Source organism: Mastigoproctus giganteus, chromosome 8, assembly GCF_048544385.1.
Source record: "Mastigoproctus giganteus isolate SK-2022 chromosome 8, ASM4854438v1, whole genome shotgun sequence".
In the NCBI taxonomy this organism is placed as follows: Eukaryota; Metazoa; Arthropoda; class Arachnida; order Uropygi; family Thelyphonidae; genus Mastigoproctus; species Mastigoproctus giganteus.
In genome coordinates, this window is record NC_143582.1 from 148,225,847 (window position 1) to 148,243,566 (window position 17,720).

Sequence of the window (17,720 nt, forward strand, 5' to 3'; positions counted from 1 at the left end):
TAGGCCTAAACCTTGATTGGTATTTCTTAATCATTATGAAAAGTCTAGTATCTTCCACGATTACTTCCCTTTTAGAATTTGCTGTTAGTAACATCATCATCAGTCGGTCCCATTGTACAGAATTTAAAAACTGTCTGCAACCACTGTAGTCACCTCTACGAAAGCAAAAACCCTTCCCTTTTCCTCTGATTGTAGTTGTATTTAAGTAAATCCCATATCAGTACACTGATCACTACCACCTAGTGGTTCCTTTATTTGCATATTCTTATTGCACAAATAATGCAATACAATGAACAAGTTATATCAAAATAGTAGAATTTCATGATATGAAAAGATTAATATGTGCATCACTGTATTTAGTGTACACATGACTGCACTGGACTACATATATACATTTGATACAGTCGTGCTCTATGCTTGCATGCCGTAACGCCCCTTTAAAAACTTTTCTAGTCCTTTCTGCACAGGATGTAGGTTGGACACCACTGATCTAGACAGTAATGCAGTTATACTTCAGTCAGGCCATGGGTTTTTCAAGGGTCGTTCTTGTCTGATCAGTTTGACTGAAAACTATGCAGTCACAAAAAATGCAAAATATAATTTTGATATCACATGCTTGGATTTCAGGAAAGCTTTTGATACTGTCACACATAATAAACTGCTGTAAAAACTGGAGCAGTGTGGCAATAAGGGCAAGTTACTGCTATGGATAAAGGGATGGTTGAGACGACAGTTATTATCAGTGGGCACTGTTCATTTTGGACTAATGTTATTTGTGGAGTTCCCAAAGAACTTTCTGTATTTATTAATGATATTGATGAAGGTATATCAGGCTTAATGTTTAAATATGCAAATGATACGAGGGTTGGTCATTAATGACGGAATGCTACTGCAACAAGTTCTATAAGAGTTGGGCAGTTGGACTGAGAAATGGCAAGTGAGGTTTAACATTGATGTATGCAAAATAATCATATGGGTAACAATAATCCTAGATTAACATACCAACTGTGTGTTGGTATGTTAACTCAGGTACTACACTCAGAGTAGTGGAAAATGAAAAAGACTTGGTAATTGTTCAGTCAGATATGAAGTTCTCTGAACAGTGGAGACAGGCAGCCAGGACAGCACATGGGATTTTGTCAATGATATACAGGAATTTTGCTAGCAGGAATATGTAGATAATTATTCCGTTATCACCTACATTAGGCAGTGGCCAGGCCACATCTTTAGTATTGCATACTGGTCTGGAGGCCTCAATTTAGGAAGGATGTTGAGCTGCTGGAGCAGGTACAGAGAAGGGCAATGAGATTGGTGAGGGGATGCTCAAAAATGGGTGATCTACCAAGAAAGGCTTAATTTCCGTAAATTGCAGCATCTGGAGAGTAGGCACCAGTGAGGTGATCTGATTGTACAAGCTCATTGCTGATGGCATTTTTTTCTCTTGCTCAGCCTACACACATGATGGGGCATAAATTCAAAATGAGGAAGGATGGTCGCAGAATAGATCTGTGGAAGTTTGCATTTGACCAGTGGCTGCTTGATTTTTGAAACATTTGATGTTTTGGAAGCGGATTGCTTGAATAAATTCAATGACGAACTAGACAAACTGGTGGAGGGTTTGGATAGATGAAATGGGAAGGTGATGTTCCTCCCCCCCCCCCCCTCTGATGCTGTATAAACTTGTTTTCTTGCATCATTTGCCTCTTCTAATACTAACTGCAAAAGAGATGATAAATTTAAATTTCCTCTAGATTATAAAAAAAAATTTGCAATTTGATTGAACCTGGATTTTATCAAGAGAAGAAAGCTTGATAATAAACATGAAGATAAAAGTCAGAATCACATATTTTTGTTGCAGACAAAAAAAAATTTTGTTGGCTAGTGTTATTACATATTTGTTAAAATTTTGCCTTCAAAGATTAACATTTCCTTGCCTTAAACCACTCTTTCATCATTTTAGACAAAGCAGTCGAGTCATTGAAAGACAACTCTAGTTGGTTGTAAAGTATAATAAATATTTGAATTTCCACAGAAATGAGGGTTAACGAGCTGTGTAACAATTTCATGGATTTAGAAATTCTGCATATGATGGTGATCAGAAATATATTTCTGATATAATGCAAAGAATTAATTGGCAAATAATTTTCTAGTGCTGAGAATTGTTATAACAATACCAATATCAGTGACCAGTGCAGAAAGGAGCTTTTCAGAGGAAAAGTTAAACATAACCTGTCTCTGTTCCATGATAACAGAAGATTGGCTGGATAGGTTGGTGGCCTTTTCAATTGATGAATGCCATTGTCGAGAATTTAGACCTGGATGATTTGCAGTGGTTTTGAGGCAGGGAAATGTTAATCTTTGAAGGCGAAATTTTAACAAATGTATAACAACACTAGTCAACAAAAATTTTTTTTGTCATATTTCCACAATGAAAATATGTGATTCTGGAAGATATAAACGTGCTGATTCTGAAAATCATTCTATAAGAATGTTAAAGTAAAGTGATATACAGTAAACCCCAGTTATTTGCGGGGGTTACGTTCCTGAGAAATGCCTCCCATAGTAATAAAGGGGTTCCGTTCCAAAGTATGAAATATATAAGAAAAACTAGTCTAAAATTTTGTCTATGTATGTATTATATGTACCTTCATAATATAACTATGTACATAGTGAAATGCAAGCATATGGCATCGAAATGAAAATAAGAAACAATTTAATATTAAATGTAATATTTATTAGAAATTTCAAACCAGTGCCTTTGCTAGCTAAAACCACTTTGCTAGCTAAAAAACTTATCCTGCCAGTGATATCACCAGTTTCGCTAAAGTGTCGATAAAGGAGTTTTGTCTTTTCACGAATGATGAGTGAACTTAATGGAATTTTATTTTGAGTTCCGTCTTCTGTCCACAGATTTAAAGCTTTTTCCATTTTTTCTAATTTAACATCACGAGTTACAGAGCAAATTTTTGAAACAATTAGCGCGTTTTCACGGACACTACGGCGGATTTTTTCTTCCGATTTCTTGATTGATTGTACCGTTGACTCATTGATTTTATAATGTTTTGCCACTGAGGAGACACTTTCACCATTAGAAATTTTATCTAATAACTCAATTTTATTCGCTAGTGTCATAACCTTCTTTGATCTTTTCACATTTCCCTTGTTATTCGTAGCCATATTTTTGTACGGGTTAGAAAGAACTTGTCCACAATTAAGTCACTTTCTTCCGTTAACACACTCAAAAAGGTCTGTTTTACACTGTAAAACAGTAGATTTATCACTGTTGTAAGAATATCAATTTATAAATTGATAAATTTATTCAATTTATAAGCATATAAATTAAAATCAAATGACGAAACCTTCCATGACAAGCATAACACATACTGAACAAGGATTAGCGAGAAACATCCACGCTCATGATTTTGTCACCCCACCCACTGAGCACTGCTTTGACCAGGAAATATCATTTTAGCCACGCCCATGTTTTTTTATGGCAAAAAATGTTCACGGCACTTTAAAATTCACATTTTTTTAGGTTTCATTTTATATTAAATCAGCGCCTGCCAATACAGATACCACGAATAGCGGGGGCTTACTGTATGTATATATATATATATATATAATTCAAGTTCATAATACAAGTGTAAAAAAATATTATACGCTCTAACTCATTTAACTGTGGAAAAACTATCATAAATCATAGCAAAACAGTTATATTTTGATAATCAGCCTTCCTGTAATTGTCCTTAAAAATGTTTGTTACTAAGGAATTTTCTCTTGTATTCCTGCTTACTCTCCTTCACAAGGCGGCAGTAATTCCCCCATCAATATAGGATCACAGCACCCTTGGTACCACTTTTCCATCATGGAAATATCTTGAAACTTGCTCCCCTTGTTTCTCACTCACATCTCCCAGAGTTTCGGAGAAAGGGAATGGAAAGCATGAATTTTCAATGACATTCGACAGCCTTTGTTTTTCTAGCATTCGAGTAAATTAGACACCAACATTTCATAGTCTTCCTATTGCCTAAGAAACCACGTACAGTCAGTCCTCGTATAACACGTGTTTACACTATACGAATTCAATCATACATGATTTATAAATAGGGGAATGATATCTTATATAACACGAACCGAATTTGCTTATGTACGATTCGCCTTTGTGTTTACAAGAAATGGCAGTCGAACGCGGAATCACCCCAATTGAACACAACACGATAGGAATAAAGAGAAAATTCTGACAATGTATTTGTGTTTTATATCAGTGAAGGGGAAACATATTTCACCATAATAACTTTAAAACCAATTCAATTCCAGCTATCGGTATAATCGCAAATGCAATTAGATCGAGTTTACTACCAGTTTATAACAGATTCCACTAGTAGAAATGCAACTGGAAATTGTTTTTATTGTTTTATGGTAGTAACCCCTAGAAATGTGCTTTAGTAAAATGCGAGGTATTAATAGTGTATCTCTGGCTTTACGGTGTTGTTTATTCAGTTGCTACACGCGTGCAGCTTTGTGCATCAAGCGTGCCTCCTCGTTTTGTAATTGTGCTTTATTCCCTAAAAATGAGTAAAATACTTAAAAGGTGTGAAAAGGAAGCGTCCTTGTGAAGAACTGCAGATTCAGAGAGAAAAAGAAAAGCAATATCGATAAACAGGGGGGGGGGGGGCTGGGTCAAAAATTCTTATCCGGGAAAATTTATAGTGGCCTCATACTATGGTTTATGGCCAAAATCACACTGGCATCCAGCCCACCGGGGTTTTCCCGGTAAGGCTAATGGGCCAGTCCGCCTCTGTCGATAGAGAAAATTTATGAAATTGTGAAATGCTTTGAGCAAAATGAAAGACCATGTGATATTGCATGTGCTACAGACCTAAATGAGGCAACACTGAGAATTACAAAGAATGCAGAGAAAATAAAAACAACTTTCGTAGCAGGAACAACTCAACAATTCATCTCACAAATATACATGACTCAGTTCTAATCTGTGATGTCCATTTCCACCTGCAGTATGCCAAGCCCCACTTTTTCCTGAGAGAATCCGAATTATCGGTTGGCTCAACCACCATTCATCTCAGTTATCCTAATTATTCACTGTATGACCCCTTTCACTTCAGCGTTGGAACTTTTGCATATGTGCACTCTGATATTCCCTGTCAGATTTAGTAATTTGGAATTACTCTTTGATCTTCTCTAGCACTAAGTCTATTCCACTCTGTCAGTCTACCACTCCTATCATCTCCAAAGTCCACTAATCGCTTGAAACCTCTGAAAGTTTGACATTCCTAACAGTGGGGTAATTTTCCTTGTTAATTTTAATGTTCACAACTCCAACTGGTTTCAGTAATTACAAAAGCCCCAGTATCTCAACCACCTGGGTCAGTGTAACTAGAAAATGGCCTTGCAAAGATTGTTCATTTACCTACTTAAACACCAGACAATCCTGACCATTCTCAGCCTCGTGTTCTTGACATTACAAGAATTCAAACTGGAATGATCTGCAAGATTTCTGTTCTTGTTTTCCATGGTTGGATTGCTGTTTTAAATCTTGTGATGTCATGATCATCTCAAAATTATTCTTGTAGGGATGAAATCCTTCATTCCACACTCTCCCTTAAAATTTTGTCCTTTATCTAAACCTTGATTTTCCAATAAATGTGCTAAGACTGTTCAAGAAAAGAAAGTTGCATATTTCAATTAGCCTGCAACAATTGTAAAGCAGTTATTAATCAATCCAAACTACTGGCTTATGTTACCCATCTTTCAACAAATTCAGTGGAAGAGTTTGGTGAAACTCAAGCAGTTGCTTTTGACATTTTAAAGGCTTTTAATCATGTTTGACAGAATGGTCTTATAAATAAGCTTCCATCTTATGGTTTGCCAACTGGTTTTTGTAACTGCTCACTGTAGTTGATGATAGATGGCTCTCTTGTTTTCTAATTTCTCAATAATGCTTGCATTCTCCAAGTTTCAGTTTTCTTTCACTCTTTTTCTCATATATTAATGACCTTCTCCCATCCATAATTTTGCTGATGATAGCACATTGCATTCCATCTTCCAGTTTGAGAAACTTGGCTGTGTACAAACAGCTGCAACTCTTTAAATATCCATTACTATTTCCTTCAGTGCTGATCTCCATGTAATTCTACTGTGGAGCAAAGATAACCTAGTTGGTATTTTAATGCTTCTAGAAGGGTTTCTTCTTTTATTTGCAAAAAGGATTCTTCTGCCTGCCCCAAAAGTAGAAAAGGCATGCAGCAGAAATATAACATCTGTGAGAGACAGAGTGGAAAGGCATTGTTAGAGATGGGTCGTTAATTAACCTAACTGCCCTCTTTTGAATGGAGTCAAGAACAGTGCTACTCAAAGTAGTTAGAGGGAATGTGTACCTCTAACAAACCAATGAAAAAAAATGCTATACCTTGAAAATCACTTTTTTTTTTTTTTCCCCTTTCCAAATTTCAAATACAGCATTCTAGATGGGAAGTTGTTACCTCCAATTGTTACCTTAGATCAGGTGTATGCAAATCCTAGTAAGGGAGATAGTACAGTAATTATCATAACCCTACAAAAAAAAAAGTACTGTGTCAAGTCAGGTGAGTACGCTGGCCACAGAATTGGACCAGCACCCTACCCACTGACTTGGAAAGGGAAAGATGACATACTAGAAGAGAACATGGTTACTAAGATCACCCAGAGAAATTTAATTTCTCTGGGCCAACTTAGCAACAAAGGTGATTATTTTATCGAGAATGAGCCACATATCTTTCTGCAACTTACATACAAGATACACTATAAAGCACTATATTATCGATGCTTTTGCACTATACTTATACATAACAAGATACATTAACACTGGGAATTTCTTGAATGTGTTCCAGAACTAGGCTGGGGTTTTTATTTCTTCACAATCGTACACTGTGCATGTTCACTCATCACCATCTGACCTTTTCACTGGACATAAATGGTTCATACCAATTGCAAAACAGAGATGAACATAACCGATTATGGAAAAAATGCCGGAAAACAGAACCATCTAACTAAAGCTGACAGTGAGCATTACCTGATACCAAACAGCTAATTTTCCTTTCTGTACACATTACACTTTTTCGATTATACCTTTCTACTTGATTACTTAATTAATTGATTATGATCTCACAATTATGTCCATTACTTTTGGAAACATATATGCTTTTATTAGTAATGGTTACAATCAATTATATGCAAAACTATATACTATTAAATCAACAAGAAAACTGGAGGGGAGGAATAAAAATGGAATTATTGCCAAAATGGCACTTTAGTTTTGATGTGGATTTGTAACCCACTATAGTCAACATCAAGTGAAACCTGATTTCCCCATTCATAAATTACAGAATTAATATATTTTTTATAGTACTGAGAAAAGTCTTAAACATAACTGGCAATACCATCAACAATAATGCAATACTTTTGCTTAATTATAGCTAAGCTCAATTAAATAAAATCACACAAGTTGATACTATGGGAACAACTTTCGTCATTAGCATTAATACAGCCATACGACGCAAGAAAGCAAGCTTATATAGCATCAGCCAAAAAAAAAAAAAAAAACTCTTCCCATTTTACCTATCTATTCAGTGTCTAGTTCTGCTTTGAATTTTATTTAAGCTGCCAACTTCCAAAACGACAGATGGAAGTTTGTTCCAGTAATCAACAACCCACTGGTTAAAAGCAAATTTTCTCACATCTATCTTTCTTCAATTTGTTTTTATACCCCCTCAAATGGGGAATTAGCAAAAAGAATCCCATCAGGACTAAGCTTGCTGAAACCATTCAAGGCCTTATACACCTCGATCAGATCACCTCACCTCACAGGTGCCTGGTCCCCACTGCAATTTGCAGAACTTAAAAGCCTATCTTGGTAACATAAACCCTTTGTTCCACTCTCTTATCTCATTTCCTAAAATGAGACATCCAGACCTACACTGGAATTCAAGGAAAGTGCATCACCCCTTAAAACAGTAATTGTCATTCGAATAACGTAAGTATATGAAATAATTCTTACAGATTGCATCAGATAAGATTAACATGCGTAGGAGATAACATAATATTGCACCACCTGTTATTTTCAGCTATATAAGCACGCTTCGCAAGAGTTAGTAATTCCTTGCTCATGTCAGGATGGCAAGTTATGTGCAGTTGATACCACAAAGAAAGAATGCTGTTGTTGCTTTAGGTAAGGAAGGGTGTTCTTCCTGTCATATTCCTTATAGTGTCTTGTAATCAATCTGCAGTAAGTAGATTTCTTTCTAAACTCAAGAATACTGGTTTCACTGAGAGAAAAAAAAAAAAAAAACCGGATGCAAACAAGTCTATATACCAAAGCAGGACTGCATTTTGAAGCACTTATGCCTTAAACTGTAAAACTTATTCGTCTGAGCTGAAAAGAGAATGGGAAGAACATCAGGAGTGGTGGCAAGTGCAGTAAGTCACAACATACCTCTTCAAAATTAGACTTGTAACCTGTCGTCCTAAGAAGCAGCCCCTCCTCACACAAAAAACGCCCAATTAATTTGGTGTAAGGAGCATGTCAAATGGACCCGAGGTTCAGTTATTTTCTTGGATAAGAAGAAATTCAACCTGCATGGTTTGATGGGAGACAAACAATTCATGGTGGAGAATACCATCACACTGTATGGTGTCTACAGTGAAATTCCCCACCAGCCAAATGATATGGGGGTGTATTTCGTATCACGGAGAAGTAGGTAAATGACAATGGATACCGGGCTATATTGGAAGACAAATTGCTGCAAACCATTAGATTATTTCAATCTGCCAAGTAACTGCTTCTTTCAGGATGACTCTGCTCCTTGAAAAGGGATGAAAAGTGTAAGTAGGTACTTTAGATTCGTTTCTACATTAGAGGCTCAACGGTAATGTGTTTACAGTAATTTGTTACAGGTGGAAAAATGGTTGGAAGAATGACTTACAATTCTTAGTTAATCACCTAATATGTAGGTACTTTAGATTCGTTTCTGCATTAGAGGCTCAACGGTAATGTGTTTACAGTAATTTGTTACAGGTGGAAAAATGTTTGGAAGAATGACTTACAATTCTTAGTTAATCACCTAATATGCAGCCAGGACCTGAATCCTAAACTGGTGGCATCATGTGAAATCTGCAGTTGCCAGAAAGAAACCAAAGACGCTTTGTGAACTTCAAGAAGCAATAATTTGTGTTTGGAACCATGAACTATCAGTTGATTATCTTCAGAAATTGATCTTGTCAATGCATCAACAGTGTGCTGCTGTCATCAGGGCCAGAGGCAGTTCAACTAAATATTAGTTTGCACCTGAACTTTTCATTTTGTTTTCCATTTAAAATGATAAACCGAAGCAACTGAGGGCTTCTGATAACATTTCAGCCATAATTGTTTTTACCAAAACTTTTGTATAAAGGTTGCAAATGCTCATTTTAGAATATTTTGAGAGCCCCTGCCAAATATTATTTAGCTTTACCTTAACTATTAATGAATATCTTTTGTTTCTATTTGTGATGCTAGTCATTAATAAAACACACTACGAAAATGGGTTAGAAATGTGATATTCCTGGGTGATGCACTTTCTTTGAACACCAGTCTATATGCAGTACCCTGTCAAGGGGATAATCACTTTGTTTTCCCTACTAGCAAAATTCCTATATACAAAGGGTACTAGGAAAGTTTTGCAATACAGCTTTGTTTGTTTAATTTTTTCAAAGTAATTTCCTCTACATTCAATACACCTCTCCATCCTCCGAAACCAATCTTTAAACCAGTTCTGCCAAGTTTCACTAGGGAGTAAAGCACACTCGTTGTCCCAAGCCCGTAGAAGGTCCTCATCACTGGAAAACCGCCTCCCTTTTAGCTTCATTTTCACATGCGGGAACAGTGCAAAGTCGCAGGGAGCAAGGTCTGGACTGTAGGGAGGGTGCTCGAGAAGTTTCAGTCCTGTCGTGGTCAAATATTCGGTGCAGGCTTTGGCGCGGTCAGCTGGAGCATTATCGTGATGGAGGTACCAGGTGTCCATTCTTGACTTTGGCCGCAGGTTCTTCATAGATCCAATGACTTTAGGCAGGCATTGTTCAGTATACCACTTAGCTGTGACTGTCTTCTGCGTGTCCAAAACGACACGTTCCACAATTCCACTCGATTTGAAAAATACAGCTATCATTTTCTTCTTTACAGATCGGGATTTTCTGACAATTACGGGTGTGTTGTCATCATCAAAGACCCAAACTTTGTTTTGAGCCTTGGTCGGCAGATCGTAATAGTACAGCCAAGTCTCGTCACCTGTCACGATGTTGTTCACATACCGAGATTGTCCCTTATCAAACTTTTTTAACATCTCCCGGCACCAAGTCACACGTCGTGTCATCTGCTCTTCAGTCAGTTGATGCGGCACCCAGAGAGAACAAAGTTTCTTCACGTGCAAATGATCTTGCAGAATTGAACGAATTGCTGGTGCATTTAGGCCCAAAGTATCCTCTATCTGTTGGTAGGTCACTCGCCTGTTTTCGTCAAGCATTTTCCTCACAGCAGTAACGTTTTCCTCCGTAACTGACGTTCGTGGCCTTCCCGGCCTCTCAGAATCCTCCAGAGTGAAATTTCCCCTTTGGAATTCTCTATACCACCTGAATATCGTTGTACGATGTGGACAATCATCATCTAGTGCAAGAGTCATTTCTTCTAAGCATTGGTCTATGGTTAAACCACGCACGAAATTATACCGCAAAACTGTCCTTATCTCATTTCGTGACCACGATGCCATCGCAAGCACTTTACACTCTCACTACTAATGAATAACTGAGCCCATCGACTTGGTGCGGCGGCTACTATGCACGTATGAACATGTCTCAACATGCAGCAACAACAAGCAGCTTCCTGTGATTCACTGTTGCGTCATATTGCAAAACTTTCCTAGTACCCTTTGTATCATTGACAAAACCCCAAGACCTACGCTTGCACCTTGTCTGCACTGCTCAGAAAATTTCAAATCTGACTGCACAATTACCCCCAGGTCTTTTTCATTCTCTACTACTTTTAGTGTAGTAGCACACAGTTGATACATTATCACTGTGTCCCACACTTTACATTTGTCAATGTTAAACTTCACTTGCCACTTCTCTGCTCATCGTATCGTCTGCAAACTTGAACATTAAGCCTGATGATATTTATCAATGATAGTATTTCATCACTATCATTGATAAATACAGCGAATAATTTGGTCAACTGAGATGAGCAGTAGTTGAATTAACTGATAACTGAGATTCCATCAGAAAAAGTACCAAGGGGTTTGGCCGACTGCAAGTGGAATTGGATGCGTTGAGATTAGAACCGAGACCACACATTTGTGAAATGGACTAGGAAGTGTTTGGGAGGTTTACATCTTTTCGCAGATAAGCTTATAATCCTTATGGGTTTTGATAATTAATTAACTATATAATATCGGTGTAAATACACCATAGTTAACCATAGATTTGAGCTACGATTGTAGCTTTTTGGCTTCGTCATCAGTGGCCGGGTAGGTAATACAATAAGCCATCTCAGTTGCGAAGTTATATCCACATTATGAGAGATGCCAGAAGGGTGTGGTGGTAATGTATTTGGAAAATTAAATGCACTAGGCATAATCCTTATGGGTTTTGATAATTAACTATATAATATCGGTGTAAATACACCATAGTTAACCATATGGTTAATTATGGTGTATTTACAAAGCTTCGAAACGATCGTCTGGGTGGTGGTACGCTGAAAAAAAATAACAGTAGCCTTCTCTACTAGAGAAGCGTTATTTATTTGAAGTAATTCAATAGTAGCTATCTTGTTGTGAAGGCAACCACATTATGAGATACAATTAAAACGATGCCTTCTACGCTACAATCGTAGCTCAAATCTATGGTTAACTATGGTGGGTGTATTTACACCGATATTATATAGTCTATTAGTTTAACAATTCATGCTGTATGAAGTAATGAAAATTTTGGATGGGGCATACATATGTTAAGAATATAGCCATATCCTTGACATAGCGTGACCTCGACAATGCCCCCACACATACACACTACTCCGACTCAATCCAGTCATTATCTGGCAGAGTAGAGGTAGCAAGATTATACACTAGCTGATCCAGAAGCCGCCTAGAGTGTTACCAATAGGTTCGGTCTGGTGTACTAACTAGCGGCTGGCCTGCGAACACTGTTTTAGAGCTGTACCTTCGAAATGTAAGGAAGTTTGGATCTATCAGTCATGCTGCATGATGGAAGAGATGGTGAAGGGTTGACTGGAACTTGGCTCTGGAGACTGAACATGGGTTCCACCACTTTAAGCCTCCAATAAACAAAATGGTGGCATTACACCGTTTGATGAGAGTCATCTACCACCTAGTATTTCCTAGTAACACAGAGGGGTGGCATTCCTTCATTTGGTGTGGGCACCACACCTCGACCCCTGCTTACGTTGGTTCACACCTGGTCACCTATGGTATGCTTGTGCATGGGTTTATACCCAGGATTACTAACAGTCCCACCATTGTGAAGGTGCAAGCAGAGAATGAAATTGGGTCCACTTGACTTGAGTGTCACCTGAATATCAGTTCCATCAGCGCAGCACTCCCAGGTAGTGCAGCTTGTGTGGAATGTCTGTGACAACTTCAAGGAGCAATCTGGGCAGAATCAACATCAATCGAACTATTGATATCAAGTGGACCAACCTGATTCATCCCCTTCCTTCTAGAGTTTATATAAGTAACGAAGTCTTTCCTGTTGTTCTTTGCATCCTTTGCTAAAGATTTCTCTTGATCTGGCTTTGCTGGGCTAACCTCCTTTGTGCCTTGATTAAAGACTATCTTATATCTACCATAGGGTGTCTGTGTCTTCTGATAATTTTTACGTATTCCATGCATTTTTCTTCTCTGCCACGAGTCTCATTAGTTCATTTGACATACATTTTGGCCTAAACCTTGAACAGTATTTCTTAATTGGTATGAAAAGCCTAGTAGCTTTTAAGATTAATTCCTTGAATGCTTCTCATTTAGAATTTAATGTTAGTAGCTGTTGTTGTTGTTATTTGAATTTTAGGAGCATTAGCAACTAAGGCCATATTGCTCCGGGATATGCGGTGGTCATTCCCTGACCTTCCCGCACCCCCCCCCCCTATTTGGTGGTGACGGGCTCGAACCCAGGTCTAATCAAGAAGCATGTGCTGTGCACTGCTGCTCCTTCCCACCTGGCTACGGAGGCGCCAATGTTAGTAGCATCATCAGTTAGTCCCACTGTATAGAATTTAAAAACTGTTTGGGACCACTAGTCATCTTTACAAAAGCAAAAACCCTTCTCTTTACCCCGATGGTAGTTACATCTTTGAGTAAATCCCACATTTAAAAACTGTTTGGGACCACTAGTCATCTTTACAAAAGCAAAAACCCTTCTCTTTACCCCGATGGTAGTTACATCTTTGAGTAAATCCCACATCAGTACAGTGATTCCTTTATCTACAGATTCTTAATGCATGAATAATCACTGCTGATAATCAAATCAAGAGCATTACTCCCTCTGGTTGCCTCTCAAACATGGTATTGTAGAAATCAATCATCCAATATATCCACAAGTTCCAGTCTGAACTGAAACTTGTGGATATATTGGGAGAAGTGAAAATCCCCCATTGTAAGGAAATCACCTCAAAGGAAATTGAAAAGTTTTCCCATTCAAAAGTCACCAATTTACAATAAATTTTAGCATCAACGTTGCTTCTAACAAGACAAGTTGTATAAGAAACTAAATTGATGTGTCTTCCTCCTATTTGGAAAATTGTTTTTTTTTTTTCTCATGCTATATAAGCTTGCTTTCTTACATCATTTGCCACTCCTTATGCTAACATTCAAAGACAAAGCATAGTGAGTTGGTGCATCATCTTTCTAATGCCATTCCTGCTTGCAAGAGATTGGGATAGATGGCGAGCTGCAAAAAAGTAAGACTAAACAGTAATAACTATAGGAGATTATTCATCATCAGAAACCATCAATTAAGATGAATAATTTGGACCTCCTTTTTTTTTTTTTTTTTTTTTTTTTTCCCTTTAACCCTGAGTTAGGAGCACAAAGTCAATTTAACACCAGGCAATATTTCAGCAATTTATGTTCTTCCTTTGCTCATCCTACAAATCTATTAGCATGCAATTAGGAAAAATTCATGAATTGAAGTTAAATCTAATTATGCATTTTTTTGATTGCCATCTATCACTTAACAGTTAGTGATACAAGGCTGGCTTTATTGCTGCATGCTTTCTAGCTTTGTGACATGGTAGCATTGTCTGGAATTAAATTATTGATGCATGTGCTTCATGTTTCATGCAGCAGATGCTCCTACTGGAAGTATCTGCTGCATGATGGTGTACAATTAGACATGATTGAAGCATGCAGTTTCGAAATTTGCATTTTGTTCACCAATTGGTATAGGAGACTTGGAATTTAAAAATATAAAAAATGGATTTTTCAGAGTTGTGTTCAGAAAAGATTGAAAACATAGATGACAAACAAAAAAAAAAAAAAAAAAACGAACGATTCTGAATTATTTTTTGCTTATTTTTCAAATGCAGGCATGGGAGGTCTTAATCCTCTTCGTACCTGCTGAGAGGTTAATCTTGTTCAGCTTGCTTAATGCGCTACATTCTAGTTACAGCATGACAAACTGTATGTGGTGCAAAATGCAGCAAACAGTGCTGCATCTTCAAGCAACCCACCATTTTCCAGAATGGATCAATGTTATTAGTATAGGTAATTTCTATGAGGTGCTGAATTATTTCAGTATAAAAATACCTCAGATAAATTTTGTACAAAATCATGCCAACAGCATGATTTTGTACAAACTAAACAACAGCCAACTAAAATGAATGCCAATGCTTTTCAAATTCTCTTCAAAAACCTATGTAGATGGGCTTTTGAGTAGAATTTTCTGCACACTTTAAGCACACTACTGCTGTTGTGTAAGGAATACTATAATTCTAGTATTCAACAGAGATCAACACCGACAAAAGGCATTTCTAAAGCATCCCACCAACATGATACTCTGTGATACTGAGCATGAAGTTAATCAATGTCTGTCAAGACTTATTCCTCATTTTTAGAAATCCATTAAATTGATCATTTTGTAATGAATAACATAGTTTTAATCATAAAATGGTTTGTTTCCTCCTCCCTGGCAAATATTATCTATATTTATTTTAAGCTTCACAGAAAAAACTGCCATTAAATGGCAATTATTCATTTACTTATTGTAACAAACTTCTTGATTTTTCCTCTTATTAAAAAAACAAAATATATGCAAATGCAACTATAATAAATGTACTTATTTTAACTTAAGAATTTTGTTTGATATATAGTTATGATCTTAATTTCAACAGAACTTTTTATTTTTAGGGTAATTCTACATCCCTATTGTCATCAGTTGAAATTTGCATGGACAAGTCTTTTATCCCAATAGATTGCAAAGGCTCAACACAAAGCTGCAAGAAAACCATTCTGTATCTGCCTTATGGCGATGATGAAAAAACAATGACTTGCTAACATGCAGCAGTTATTTAAATTTTTTAGGTATAATTATGCAGAAATGGGGGGGGGGCTATAATTAAAGTTCACTGATTTGAAATTGATAACGCAGTTTTTTTTACAGAAGTTATAAACAAACATTCATATTTATAACTTCCAGAATTTTATTTCAAGTGATACAGACCATGCAGAAATAGTGGGGGTGGGGGACAAGAAAAAGTTATACCACATTGAGAATGATCTAAAGATTGCCTCAATCAATGGAACAGACATTCACTCCAAAAATTTTAAATCAATTTTTTTAATATAATTCCACAGTAACCACAGCAGAGCTTTAAGTTTCAAAGTAAGCTGCTGCTGGCCTCATAGTCAACAATATACTTAATACTGCCATCCTTCAAGCATCCAGGCTTAGAATATTTTCCTCATACCCACACAACCGCATGAACTAGTGCCAAACAAGACAGCTAAGCAGGGAATAGTGTGAAATAATGTCATTACTGATGAACATATTTGATACTTCTTCCCACCTTTCAGGAAGATGCACTGTTCATGAACAGCAGATATAACAAAAGCAAGGAACTATACAGTAGAACATGAAGACTGAAGCAGCATTCAGTGGACAGTGCATAGAGAAGACCTCTGCATTTTTAGCTGTAAATAATCGCAGGTTGTTTAGCTGCCTCTATCCTGGCCAGAACTTGACAGCAAACGTGTCTGTGGATCAGTGATAGCTGATGCAACATATGGATTTTTTTAATACATATAATGTGGTATAGAATTTTGCAGTGAAAAAGAGTTCCATTTGTGATGGACAAAAACTGATTTTCAACTGCAATATTGATTACAGTAATGCAATTAGCACAAAGTTTAAAGTAAATTCACTTAAAATAAAAATACAGGCACTCCAACTTTGGTTATAAATTTTGTATCTTTATGATATTTAAATGAAATTGTATGCTACCTGTGGTAACAGTGCTTATACACTGGTGTTCAAAGAAAGTGCATCACCCCTTAAAATTGTAATTGTTGTCTGAATAACGTAAGTACATGGCAACATTTCTTACAGATTGCATCAGATAAGATTGAGACGCTTAGGTGATGATGTAATATTGCATCAGCTGTTACTTTCAGCTATATAAGAATGCTCTGCAAGAGTTGCAGTTATTTCTTGCTTGTGTCAGGATGGCGAGTTACGTGCAGTTGACACCAAGAAGAAAGAGTGCTGTTGTTGCTTTACGTGAGGATGTTCTTCCTGTCACATTGCTTAGTGCCTTGTAATCAGTCAACAGTGAGTAGATCTCTTTCCAAATTCAAGAATACTGGTCTGCTGATAGGAAAGAAGGAACTGGACGCAAACAAGTCTCTACACCAAAACAGGTGTAGAGACTTGTTTGGGTTTTTTGAAGCACTTATGCCTTAAAAACCTTAAAGCTTCTACGTCTGAGCTGAAAAGAGAATGGGAAGAACATACAGGAGTGGTAACAAGTGCAGTAACAGTCAGAAGATGCCTCTTCAAAAATTGACTTGTAGCCCGATGAATTTGGTGTAAGGAGCATGTCAAATGGACCCTGAGCAGTGGAAGTCATTTTCTTAGATGAGAAGAAATTCAACCTGCATGGCTTTTGATGCATGTTGGTGATGAATACCATCCAGACTGTATGGTGTCTACAGTGAAATTCCCTACCAGCCAAATGATATGGGGACACATTTCGTATTGCGGAGTAGGTCACCTGCAGTTTTTAAAAGATTCTGTAAATGCCAATGGATATCTGGCTATATTGGAAGACAAATTGCTGCCAACCATTAGAGACCATTTCAAACTGCCAAATAACTGCATCTTTCAGAACGACTCTTCTCCTTGTCATTGGGCAAAAAGTGTAAGTAGGCACTTCTGTAGTTACTTTAGCTTCATTTCTGCATTAGAAGTTCGAAAGTAATGTGTTTACATTTGTTACAAGTGAAAAAAATGGTTGGAAGAATGGTCCATTACAACTGTTAGCCGAATCCTATAGAGTACTATTGGCATTGTATGGAATCTGCAGTTGCCAGAAAGAAACCAAAGACCCTTCGTGAACTTCAGGAAGCCATAATTTGTGTTTGGAACCGTGAACTATCAGTTGATTATCTTGACAGTGTTCTACTGTCACC

At 37.1% G+C, this 17,720-nt stretch overlaps 1 protein-coding gene across 1 annotated transcript in view; it reads left to right on the forward strand.

Moving 5' to 3' along the window:
• Nucleotides 1-15,596, forward strand: part of RNaseX25 (Ribonuclease X25) — a 161,994-nt gene extending 146,398 nt beyond the window's left edge. Inside the window, exon 9 of the mRNA XM_090379814.1 lies at nucleotides 15,441-15,596. Within this exon, the coding sequence (XP_090235940.1) occupies nucleotides 15,441-15,587 (147 nt within the window). The 3' untranslated portion in view covers nucleotides 15,588-15,596. The remainder of the gene's footprint in view (nucleotides 1-15,440) is intronic.
• Nucleotides 15,597-17,720: the final 2,124 nt, after the last annotated feature.